Genomic DNA, 13,299 nt, shown 5'->3' on the forward strand with positions numbered 1-13,299 from the left:
TTCAGTAAGGGAATCAGGAAGTGGAGCCTTGCAGCTTCACAGCCTGGCTCCCTACTGCACATGCTCACGTCGCGCAGCGAGTCCTGACTGGTCCCTGCTGTCTGCGGGTACCTGTGTGTGTCCAAGAATGCAGTGGGGGGGGATAAGGGGCTGGGTATGGCATAGATCGCTGCAGATGTCCCCGAAGTCGGACTGATATGCTGAACCCGCACAATTTCAATCCCGCTGTCAGTGTGAACCTTGGCTTAAGGATTTTTTAGCTTCGGAGGAACGGATTCAAGGGAAAAATGAGAGCGGGGGCATGGAAAGCGGCATAAATAACACAATCCCACCCCTGAATTAGGCACCCTGTGCCAGAAAGTCCTCCAGCACAGGGTTTCACAACCTTTTTTCAGTTTCCACACCCCTTAAGACCCCTTTCACACTGGGGTGGTTTTCAGGCGCTTTAGCACTGGAAATAGCCTCTGCTAAGCGCAGATCATGCGAACAGGCAAAAAGTTTGAGCGAACATGCAAACCCTATGAGACACGAACATGAAAAATCTAAAGTGCTAATTTAACGGCTTATATGCATGGTATTTCGATAAAAGGTTTATGGGGAACCGGGTACTGCCCTAGGGGACATGTATCAATGCAAAAAAAAAAGTTTTTAAAATGACCATTTTTTTTCAGGAACAGTGGGCCAGATCCTCAAAAGAGATACGCAGGCGGATCTGCTGTTCCCCCTTCGTATCCCTGTTTCTATCTTTGGAACTGATCCCGTTGCTTAGTTACACTTTTGTAAAGCAGCCCTACTTTTACACAGCAGGCGTACTGCTGTGTAAAGTATGGCCGTCCTTCCCGCGTCGAATTTTTAAATTTTACGTCGATTGCGTAAGCCGTACGGGAATACGGAAATACACTACGCGCCGCACCGATCAAAAAATGACGTCACGTTGCGCAAAGCACGTCGGGAAATTTGCGTCACAAGCATGCGCAGTACGTCCGGCGCGGGAGCGCGCCTAATTTAAATGGGACTCGCCCCATTAGATTAGGAACGCCTTGCGCCGGATGGATTTGAGTTACACCGCCGCAAATTTCCAGGTAAGTGTGTTGTGGATCGATACCTAACTTAGGAAATTTGCGGCAGTGTAACTTAAATCTGTTACGTTGCGCTGCGGGGCTGTGGATCTGGCCCAGTGATTTTAATAATGCTTGAAGTGAAACAATAAAAATGTAATATTGCTTTAAATATCGTGCCTGGGGGGGTCCCCTTAATCTGCCTGTAAAGTGGCTCATCTGTGGGATGTGTAGAACAGAACAAAAAAATTCAAACTTGCTCCCAGAGAAATAGATGAAAAATCAAACCTTTGGGTCTGGTATGGAGTTTAGGGGAACTCCACGCCAAAATGTTAAAAAAAATTGCGTGGGTTCCCCCCCAAAATCCATATCAGACCCTTATCTCCGAGCATGCAGCCTGGAGGACAGGAGGGGGGGGGCAAGTGAGATGCCCCCCCCCCCTCCTGAACCATACAAGGTTACATGCCCTCAACATAGGTAGGGTGCTTTGGGGTCCCCCCCAAAGCACCTTGTCCTCATGTTGGTTGGGGACAAGAACATCTTCCAGACAACCCTGGCCATTGGTTGTCTTGTCGGGTCTTATTGGAATCTGGAAGCCCCCAAATCCCGCCCCCCATGTGAATGGGTATCGGGTACACCGTTTTTTTTCTCTCTATTTTTCGGGTCCGTCAGACGGCGTGATTGAAGAAGGATGTACATCGCGGGACACTTTTTTTTTTTGAATTCTCAAAAACTGTCTATTGTGGTTTTTACTTTTGACTTTTTGGTGAATGGGTAGTGGTGCAATGTACCCACTCACATGGGGGGGCAGGATCTGTATTCACAAAGCACTTGCGTCCTAAGTTACGGCAGCGTAGCGTAAATGTGCCGGCCTAAGCGCGCCTAATTCAAATTGTGAAGAGGTGGGCGTGTTTTATGCAAATGAATCGTGACCCGACATGATTGACGTTTTTTACAAATGGTGCATGTGCCGTCCGTGGACATATCCCAGTGCGCATGCTCCAAATTACACCGCAAAGACTTATTGGTTTCTACGTGAACGTAAATTACGCCCAGCCCCATTCACGGACGACTTACGCAAACGACGTAAAAATTTCAAAATTTGATGCGGGACCGACGTCCATACTTAACATTGGCTAGGCCAGCTTTTTGTTGGACTAACTTTACGCCTGAAAACGCCTTACGTAAACGGTGTATCTTTACTTCGACGGGCAAGCGTACGTTCGTACAAATATATGCAACAAAGCGCATGTGGTGTACCGTATGGATAAAAAGAAAGTCCTAAATAGAAGTCCTGTAAGCTAGGTGAGCTTGAGCATGAGCGTACGTTCGTGAATAGGCGTATCTCGCTGATTTACGCATTCTAGGCGTAAATCAGCGTTCACGCCCCTAGCGGCCGGCTTAAATAGAAAGCTAAGATACGACAGCGCAGGCCGTCGTATCTTAGCTAGATTTAAGTGTATCTCAATTTGAGAATACACTTAAATATACGACGGCTTAGATTCAGAGCTACGACGGCTTATCTACTGATACGCCGGCTTAACTCTTTCTTAATCTGGCTAATTGTTTCTCTGAACAATTTTTCCATGGACCTTTATATTTCGTTCTCATGCTGCCACTAGTGACCTTTTGTGGTATGCACTTGTTTTCCATGCTCCCCTTCTCTGATGTTATGACACACTTCCTTTGTTTGTAATGCTCCACCCCTCATCCTGTGATTGAACTTCATGTGTAATGGAGGCAGCTACAGGCCACATGTAGCAGGGCACATGTATTCTGCATAGTGAGCTACAGACAATATCACCTTTTGACAACAAAGGCCTCGGGAATGCTTAGGAAAAAACCAAGCCTACTTACCGACCAGCTCGCAGACAACAAATTAACCTGTCTAACAGTATGCGTTAAAAACAGGGGTTTTGTCCGCACGCATTTGCAAACGCATGCGTGAGCCATGTCACGGCACCCTGGAATCTGTGGTCCTAACACTAAACTATGAGTGTCCCCACAATGGAGGCACATGCTTTATGATGGATAGATAAGGGCAGGTGGACTGAAGGGCAGCCCACCCCTTCTTAAAGTTACAGGAGCACACCAAACACCCAGCATGTAGCACAATGGCTGCAAAGGTGTTGGTGCGCTGCTGGACCAATACACACACCGAAGTGAAACAAACTTTTCCACCGCCCTCATCTATAGCTGGCCAGCAGCATTGGAAGGCTGAAACAGATAACAACAAAGTCCTGGGGAATGCCCAGGAAAAAACCAAGCCTAATATAATTGTTTGACCGCATAAGTACCACAACCTATTCATCTGTTGTATCCTGTCATCTGCTGTAACCCGATGTTCGAAATAAAAGCACCCCTGCGAATAGAATCAGTATTTGGTGAGTTCAAACTATCTGATGAGGATTGTCCTCGGTGATTATATCTGCTTATACAGGCCAGGCATAGAGGTCTCACAAGGAATACCGTATTTATCGGGGTATTGAGCGCACCCGCGTATAGCGCGCACCCCTAATGTGGACTTGAAATTCCTGAAAAAAAATTTTTTATTACTTACTGTTTTGGTGTCTTCCCCGGCGTCCTTGTCCGGTCCGGCGTCCGTCTGCGGTCTTCGTGGTGTCCTCCCCGCTTCTCCCGCGCTGGTCTCTGAGCCAATCGCCGCTTCCCGCGCTGTGTATGAACGCCGCCGCCGCCATATACTGAGCGCAGTACACTTGGGCACGCTCGGCCATGCTCGGCTTCTCTCGCATAACCGCGAGGGGAGCCGAGTATGGCCGAGTGTACTGCGCTCGGTATATGTCGGCGGCTGCGTTTAAACAGCGCGGGAAGCGAGTATCGGCGTATATCGCACACCCACGATTTTGCCCTGATTTTAAGGGCAAAAAAGTGCGCGGTATATGCCGATAAATACGGTAATTGCTTCACAACAATTGGAGTCAGAATAAATATTGCGTGGGACTTAAAAAAAAATCCAGATAGTTATCCGACTGTAAAAATAAATTGCCTTTTTTTCCCCACTGAAAGCCACTTTGTTGTCTTCTCTTATCTCTAGAGCAGAAGTTGAATATTAAGAGCAGATGAAGCCATCCTAGAAGGTGTTAGAGATCCTCACAGCATAAAATTATGCCTCTTAGAATAACCGCTAGATAAGGGGAAAGGAGGGGGCCATAATTGCATTCAGTGTGATTATGGATTGAGAAATATCCTTGACAAATGTTGAAGGTTCATGCCATGAAATTGTTTCTTAGGATTTGGCTAAATCGAATTCTGCAGCTTTTTACAGCTGGTATAGTGTAACTGTGAATTCTGAGAGAACCATCTCACCTGCTTAGAAAATTAGAATTAAATCTATAGTAAACCATATTAAATTACCCTGTGCGATCTTTGTTATAAAACCACGGTTGTGGGATTTATGCAAAGTATTATACAGAAACGATGTGCCGTTGAATATATTACAGACACTTAGGTGTAAATCCCCATAGTCAAGTGGATCTATGGGCAAAACAAAAAAATGAAAAATATCAAGCAAACAAATACCCAAGTATAGTGAGGTATATAAAGAGTTGTATTAGGTAAAAAGGAAAGATTGCTTTGATCAAGAGGGTATGCCCTTGAAATGTGTAAGTCATCATGCACGCCTGAAACAGCACCTTTGTCTGTTATGGAGATTTGACAGTCGGCAGTTTGTACCAATTGGTTGGAAGGATCTTCAAGGTTATGGATTTATGTTATATGCACTTTAATCAAGGACCTTTTGCGAGTACATAATACTGATTTTAATAACATACACAAAGGAAATGACGGGGAGGTCGGAGATTAATCCGGGTTTGTAATTGGGTTTTGGCTAAGTGCAGACTTTAGCGCAGCACTGTGCAGTTACATTTAGGTCAGGGTGAGCAAGTCCTCATTAGGCATTAGTCAGTCTTTGGCCACCAGCACCATTTATCCTGCCCCCAATGTACTTGCTGGCTAAATAGGGGTAATCCTTGGGGGGCAATACCGAATTAGCCCTCAAAGCTTTTGGAGAGATTCAGTACAATGTGGCCACATCTTTTCGCCTGAACACCTCTTTTTTATCAAAATGTCAACCTAAAATTTTATGTCAGGAAGCAACTTTAATAATTATCTATTAGAAATGAAAATATAGGATATGTTTTAGAAATGAAAGGTGATTCTTGTTATTAGGGTTGTCCCGATACCACTTTTTTAGGACCGAGTACAAGTACCGATACTTTTTTTCATGTACTCGCCAATACCGATTACCGATACTTTTTTGAAGAATGCCCCTTACATTGGTGATCAGTGAGAAGAATGTTCCTTACATTGACGGTCAGGGGGAAGGATGTCCCTTACATTGGCGGTCAGGGGGAAAAATGCCCCTTACATTGGCGGTCAGGGGGAAGGATATCCCTTACATTGGCGGTCAGGGGGAAGAATGCCCCTTACATTGGCGGTCAGGGGGAAGAATGCCCCTTACATTGGCGGTCAGGGGGAAGAATGCCCCTTACATTGGCGGTCAGGGGGAAGAATACCCCTTACATTGGCGATCAGTGGGAAGAATGTTCCTTACATTGCTGGTCAGTGGGAAGAATGTCCTGCGCTCCTGAAGAGTTAGTTCTTATTCACCGAAGAAACGCAGGTCTCCCCTCCCCCTGGGCCATTCTTAGTGCACTGCTTATCAAAACTTCCTGCCCCAGCATTGAAACAAACAGGCAGGAGTCACATCCAGCAAAATACCTGCCAGGGTGATGGGATTTACACAGCGGGACCAAAAATTCTGAGCTGTCCCGTGTCCAGTGCTCAAATCTGCGTTAGCTCAAGCAGAAAAACAAGCCTTCCCAAATGGCACCCCAAGCAGAGAAAATGTGTTGTACGGAGGCACTCCTTCCACCATATTCCTGGGTAAGAGAGACATCAGTCATTTCCTTCCCCAGAAAGGGACACCCAGGCAAAAAAACAGCAGAAGACACGCTTGTCATGTCACTTTACTTGCCCGCCTGAAGAATGCTCTGATCCCCGTTGCGCTCTCCGCCCCTGTCCTTTCTGATCCCCCACCGCGCACTCCGCCCTGCTATCCACTGTACGCCAAGCCACGCACTCTGCCCCTTTCCGCTCTACGCTAATCCACGCTCTCCACCCTCATCCCCTCCCCGCTCTCCACCCGCCGCCCGCTGACTTCTCTCATCTGAAGTATCGGGTCAGGCATCGGGAGCTTTTGCGCGAGTACAAGTACTCGCGCAAATGCTCGGTATCGGTCCGATACCGATACTAGTATCGGTATCGGGACAACCCTACTTGTTATACTTACCTGCTCTGTGCAATAGTTTTGCAAAAAGCAGCCCTGATCCTCCTGTTTTGGAGTCCCTCAATTGCGCTCCTGGCTCCACCTCTTCGGCGGGTGCCCCCACAGGAAGCCGCTTCCTATGGGGCCACTTGCAAGGGCTCTATCCAGAGCCGCATTGCCTGTGTTTATAGACACAGACAGCGCTGCTCAGCTGCCGGTAATTTGATTGACAACAGCCAATGGCTGCCAATGCTGCCTTTCTGTCCTGTGAGGAGGGAGAGACGCTGTGGGGGGGAGGTTGGGATCCTGTGCCCAGAAGTTTTTTTTTATCCTTAAATTCAGAGAATGTATTAAGCTAACAAAAACATTTTAAAGTGGTTGTAACCCCACTTTGTAATTTTCAGGCAATCCCCAGTGTTCGATAATGCTATGTGCCCAGTTTGTGTGCTTTATTAAATATAATGCCGTTCTATACCTTAATTCATATATCTTATGACCGCCCACCATTCCCTCTCCCAATCTGACAGCTAAAGTGGGAGGGGCCAAGAATTCCCTGCTGAAGTCAGTCAGGAAGAGAGTGTCAGGCGGTCATGCAAGCGCTGATCGGTGCTCAAAAATAAGGTATAGAACAGCATTTTTTTTAATAAAGCGCACACACACTGGGCACATAACATTATTGCCTGAAAATTACAGTTATTTTAGCAGCAAGAGGGGAGGGGGGGGGCACTGACATGAGCTGATAGGCACGGGGGTGGGGAGGGGTCAGAGGAGAGACAGCGGATGACAGACGCACGTAAACTGACCACATTGTCAGGACTTGGCAGTCAGTTTACAGAGGGGAGGGCAGCACCAGGCAGGATGAGCCAGGTATTTTAGATGATGGAAAGGGCCAAATTACACAGCACAAGCACTGTGCTGTTATTCATGCTTTTAAGCAGCAGGATACATTTTTTTTTTTTTTTCAGGGTAACAAACTCTTTAACCGATTGCCGACCAGCTCACAACGATGTACGTCAGCACAATGGCATGGCTGCACAAATGGGCATACCTGTACGTCCCCTTTAAATCGCGGGCTAGTGGGCGCGTGTGCCATCTGCATGAGCGGTCCTGCAGGCTCAATGTCTGCTGGTGGCAATCGATAGTGACACAGAGAGACAGAACAGGGAGATGCCTATGTAAACAAGGCATTTACCTGTTCTGCCTAGCAAAATGACAGGGATCTACTGCTCCCAGTGATCTCTGTCATGTTCTAGTGAGACCATTCCCTCTACAGTTAGAACACAGTGAGGGAACACCGTTAACTCCTTGATCGCCCCCTAGTGTTTAACCCCTTCTTTACCAGTGTCATTTACACAGTAATCAGTGCATTTTTATACCACTGATCACTATATAAATGTCACTGGTCCCAAAATAGTGTCAAAAGTGTCCAATATGTCCGCAATGTCGCTGTCAAGATAAAAATCGCAGATCGCCAAAATTACTAATAAAAATAAAACTAAATCCATCCCCTATTTTGTAGACGCTATAACTTTTGCGCAAACCAATGAATATACACTTATTGTGATTTTTTTTTAGGATATATATTATAGCAAAAAGTAAAAAAAAAATATATTTTCAAAATTGTTGCTCTGTTTTTGTTTATAGCGCAAAAAATAAAAACTGCAGAGTCGCTCAAATACCATCAAACACCACTAAAATAAAGGTCTATTTGTTGGGGGAAAAAAGGCGTAAATTTTGTTTGGGAACCACGTCGCACGACCTCACAATTGCCAGTTAAAATGATGCAGTTCCGTATCGCAAAAAGTGCTCTGGTCAGGAAGGGTGTAAATCCTTCCGGGGCTGAAGTGTTTAAGTAATCACAAATTGTTGTAGCTAGATTCAGGTAGAGTTAGGTCGGCGTATCAGTAGATACGCCGACCTAACTCAGAATCTGTGCCGACCTAAGTTTCAGTGTATTCTCAAACAGAGATACACTTAAACCTATCCAGCTTGCGCCGTCCTATCTTAGGGTGCAATATTTAGGCTGGCCGCTAGGTGGCGCTTCTATTGCGGTCGGCGTAGAATATGTAAATCACTAGATACGCCTATTCACGAACGTACGCCCGGCCGACACAGTACAGATACGCCGTTTCCGTAAGAGATAGGCCGCCTAAAGATAGGCATCCCCCTAGGTGGCGTAGCCAATGTTAAAGTATGGCCGCCGTTCCCGCTTCGAAATTCGAAAAATTTACGTTGTTTGCGTAAGTCGTCCGTGAATATGGATTTACGTCATTTACGTCCACGTAGAAATCAATAGGACCGTGCTGCGTACTGAGCCGCAATGCACACTGGGAAATGTAGGCGGACGGCGCATGCGCCGTTCCAAAAAAACGTCAATCACGTCAGGTCAAAGCATATTAACATAAAACACGCCCCCTCAGCCTATTTTGAATTAGGCGCGCTTGCGCCCGCCGCATTTACGCTACGCCGCCTTAAAGAGTCACTAAAGGAATTTTTTTTTTTAGCTAAATAGCTTCCTTTACCTTACTGCAGTCCTGGTTTCATGTCCTCATTGTTCGTTTTTGCTTTCATGTTGCTGTAAATCCTCTCTGTTCTGGACACTTCCTGGTTGCCTGTTTCCTGATGACCACAGTACTGGGAGATTTCTCACGGTGGTCACTAATCAAGGAGCTGTGTGTAAAACGAAACTGGATTGGTGCTGAGGAGTTTTAGACAAAGTATCACTGCTCTCTATTGGCTGACTGCCCTCTAGTGGCTCTCTGTACATCAGAGAACCAGAAAACAACAGCAAAAACGAAACTACACTGCAGGCACATTATATGATTGTTTTTTTATCTATTTTTAATAATTTTTAAAAGGAATCAGTTAACTATTATGTCTCTATGCCCTGTAAACAGTCATTTCAGCTAAAAAAAGTTTTTCCTTTAGTGACCCTTTAAGTTAGGAGGCAAGTACTTTGAGAATACAGTACTTGCCTCTCTGACTTAAGGTGGCGTAGCGTAAATACGATACGCTACGCCGCCTTAAAGTTGCGGCGCTCTCTGTGAATCTACCTATTGGTCTTTTTTTCTTTATAAAATAAAACAATAGTGGCTATTAAATGCCACTAAAAGAAAGCTCTGTCTGTTTAAAAAATGATATAAAATGTATTTAGGTTCACTATAGCATGCGTATTTGTCAGTCAAACTAACTCAGCACTGAAATATGGCCTGGAAACAAAAAAGGGTTTAACATGCTGGTATTGAGTTGGTTAAAGAAGCACAAATGTCCAATGCATTTTTATATTGTGTATAAATTCCGCCTAAAACAACTATAAAATGCAGTATATATTTCTGTCTCCCTAGGAACGGCTGCAAACAGTTATTCAAGTCTTCAGACTCCGCTTAATGGAAAAAAAGCTGTGGCCCAATGAGCATGGAAATCGCCGAATCGGAAGGAAGCCTATTGTATGTTTACAAACTGGACCTTGATGTTGAAGGGCAAGAGTGGATGAGCTTAAGCATTTTCCTGAACATGGGATGATTTGACTTGCATCCCACCGGTCAATGATATATCATGTGACCACCCTAAACCTGTGCTTTTTATTTATAACCACTTTGAAAACTGTTTCTAACACAATCATTTAATCTTCATACAACAACCAGAAAAGGGAACGTGTTCGATTGAGTGAAGGTTGTTAAAGAGGGGAATAAAACAGACTGAGCGCTTGAAAATGGGTCAAATACGGCCGATACCACTGTGCTTCTTCAGCAAACAACCATGATTAATGTTATTTTTTTATGTAAATATCAGCGAATAAGGAGACAATTTGTTACGAAAATGGCATCTCCTCTGCACAGGGAATTGCTAACAAGGTTGGAAGAAAAGACTGTGCTTGCAGAATGTGCAGGAACAACTTCACAGGATTCATATGTTATCATTTTAAGTTTATTTAATGAGTAAAAAGTCCAGTGGTGGTGTAACCTGTGGCACCCAATCAAAAGCCAGCTTCCAGCAGCTCAAGGTGGATCTAATTAACAACAGTTGTTTGTGATTGGTTGCTATAAGTTAGTGCAGTGTGATCATTGCTTTTGGCTTTATTGAATGACCTTTTTTAGAAAACTTGAAGTATTATATAAAAGATCATCTCCGAGGGAAGAACATGAAAACTCTTCCACACTCTCGCTCCTCCCCACTCTTTATATTTTTATATTTAAAAAAAATCTACCTAAAAGCCCCAATTATGAACCAAAACCTCTGGTCACATAACAGGACGGGTCCCAGGCCTTATTTTTTTTATGCTCTGCAGAGTGGGAGGGTCCAGTCTGCAGTGCCCATGTTTCTTCCTGATGACATGGGAGCTGCTCATTGGCTGCCACAAGTGTCAATCACTGGGGTCTCGCAGGATTCAGAAGCATTCCAACTTGATGTTATGATGAATGGTGGACAGTAGACCAGTTGACTTAGCAGTGGAGAGCAAAGACAGCTTCCAGTCCATTGGTCACCTCCAACCGACTTGGCAGTGGAGAGCAAAGACCACCTCCAGGCCATTGGTCACCTCCAACCGACTTAGCAGTGCAGAGCAAAGACAGCTTCCAGTCAATTGGTCACCTCCAACCAACTTAGCAGTGCAGAGCAAAGACAGCTTCCAGTCCATTGGTCACCTCCAACCGACTTAGCAGTGGAGAGCAAAGACAGCTTCCAGTCCATTGGTCACCTCCAACCAAAGAGGCTCCTGGGGATCACATGACAGTTACTTACCAAAAGCATGGCCACATAACAGGTCAAGCCCCAGATATTTGTTTGTGTTCTTTGGTGTGGGAGGGTCATGTCAGCAGTGCCCATGTTTCTTCTTAGTGACGTGGGTAGTGCCCATTGGCTGCCACAAGTGTTCATCACTGGGTTCTTGCAGGATTCTGAATCATTCCAAATTGAGGTTATTATTAGTGGTGGACAACAGAGCAGTTGGCTTTGCAGTGGAAAATTATGACAGCTTCTGATCAGTGGTGTCCACCAACAGTGGGGGCTCCTGGAGGATCAGGTATCGGTGGATTCATAAAAGTTTTTCTAGGTTATTGAGTCATTTACAAAACCCAGATGAACTTCTGAATTGTCTGGATGAGGTACAAGGTATTATTCAATGAGGGCAAGGTTCAGTGGTGTAGTAACCCGTGCGATCCAATCAGTTTTCATATTCTAGCAGCCTGCAGTGGATCTAGGTAACAAAAGCTGTTTCTGGTTGGTTGCTATGGATTAGTGCACTTTGATTATTGCTTGTTGTGTTTTTATTTGATGTCCGTGTTTTAGGAAAACTTGAAGTTTACCATGTACAGGTGAAACTCGAAAAATTAGAATATTGTGCAAAAGTTCATTTATTTCACTAATGCAACTTAAATGGTGAAACTAATATATGAGATACATTTATTACATGCAAAGCAAGATAGATCAAGCTGTGATTTGTCATAATTGTGATGATTATGGCTTACAGCTCATGAAAACCCCAAATCCACAATCTCAGAAAATTAGAATATTGTGAAAAGGTGCAATATTCTAGGCTCAAAGTAGACTCTAATCAGCTAATTAAGCCATAACACCTGCAAAGGGTTCCTGAGTCTTTAAATGGTCTCTCAGTCTGGTTCAGTAGGAATCACAATAATGGGAAAGATTGCTGACCTGACAGTTGTGCAGAAAACCATCATTGACACCCTCCATAAGGAGGGAAAGCCTCAAAAGGTAATTGCAAAACAATTTGGATGTTCCCAAAGTGCTGCATCAAGGCACATTAATAGAAAGTTGTGGAAGGGAAAAGTGTGGAAGAAAAAGGTGCACAAGCAGCAGGGATGACCGCAGCCTGGAGAAGATTGTCAGGAAAAGGCCATTCAAAAGTGTTGGGGACTTTCACAAGGAGTGGACTGAGGCTGGAGTCAGTGCATCAAGAGCCACCACACAGATGGATCCTGGACATGGGCTTCAAATGTCGTATTCCTCTTGTCAAGCCACTCCTGAACAACAAGCAACGTCAGAAGCGTCTTACCTGGGCTAAAGAAAAACAGACCTGGTCTGTTCTCAGTGATCCAAAGTCCTCTTTTCTGATGAGACCACATTTTGCTTCTCATTTGGAAACCAAGGACCAGAGTATGAAGAATGGAGAGGCAAGATGCTTGAAGTCCAGTGTGAAGTTTCCACAGTCTGTGTTGATTTGGGGAGCCATGTCATCTGCTGGTGTTGGTCCAATGTGCTTCATTAAGTCCGGGGTCACCGCAGCCGTCTACCAGGAGATTTTGGAGCACTTCATGCTTCCTTCCGCAGACAAGTTCTATGGGGATGCTGACTTCATTTTCCAGCAGGACTTGGCACCTGCCCACACTGCCAAAGGCACCAAAACCTGGTTCAATGACCGTGGGATTGCTGTGCTTGATTGGCCAGTAAACTCGCCTGACCTGAACCCCATAGAGACTCTATGGGGCATTGCCAAGAGAAAGATGAGAGACATGAGACCGAACAATGCAGAAGAGCTGAAGGCCGCTATTGAAGCATCCTGGTCTTCCATAACACCTCAGCAGTGCCAAAAGCTGATCGCTTCCATGCCACGCCGCATTGAGGGTCCCAAACTGAGTACATATGCATACTTCTACCTTTTAGAGGTCCGATATTGTTCTATGTACAATCCTTGTTTTATTGATTGCATGTAATATTCTAATTTTCTGAGATTGTGGATTTGGGGTTTTCATGAGCTGTAAGCCATAATCATCACAATTATGACAAATCACGGCTTGAACTATCTTGCTTTGCATGTAATGAGTCTTTCATATTAGTTTCACCTTTTAAGTTGCATTAGTGAAAAAAATGAACCTTTGCACGATATTCAAACTTTTGTATGGCTGATAGCACTGTACTTCAGCAAACAACCATGATTAATGTAAATATCAGTGAATAAGGAGACAATCTGTTACGAAAATGGTATCTCCATGGGTT

The 13,299-nt window shown here is 44.8% G+C and overlaps 1 protein-coding gene across 2 annotated transcripts in view; it reads left to right on the forward strand.

Annotated features, from left to right (window-relative positions):
- The window catches only part of LOC120915371 (collagen alpha-1(XII) chain-like), a 140,521-nt gene extending 129,685 nt beyond the window's left edge, over positions 1-10,836 (forward strand). For both annotated transcript variants that reach the window (XM_040325801.1, XM_040325802.1), the window contains one exon: positions 9,690-10,836. In XM_040325801.1, coding sequence (XP_040181735.1) covers positions 9,690-9,757 — 68 coding nt within the window. In that variant the 3' untranslated portion in view covers positions 9,758-10,836. The remainder of the gene's footprint in view (positions 1-9,689) is intronic.
- The last annotated feature ends 2,463 nt before the right edge of the window (positions 10,837-13,299 follow it).

The sequence above is a fragment of the Rana temporaria genome, chromosome 10, assembly GCF_905171775.1.
Source record: "Rana temporaria chromosome 10, aRanTem1.1, whole genome shotgun sequence".
In the NCBI taxonomy this organism is placed as follows: Eukaryota; Metazoa; Chordata; class Amphibia; order Anura; family Ranidae; genus Rana; species Rana temporaria.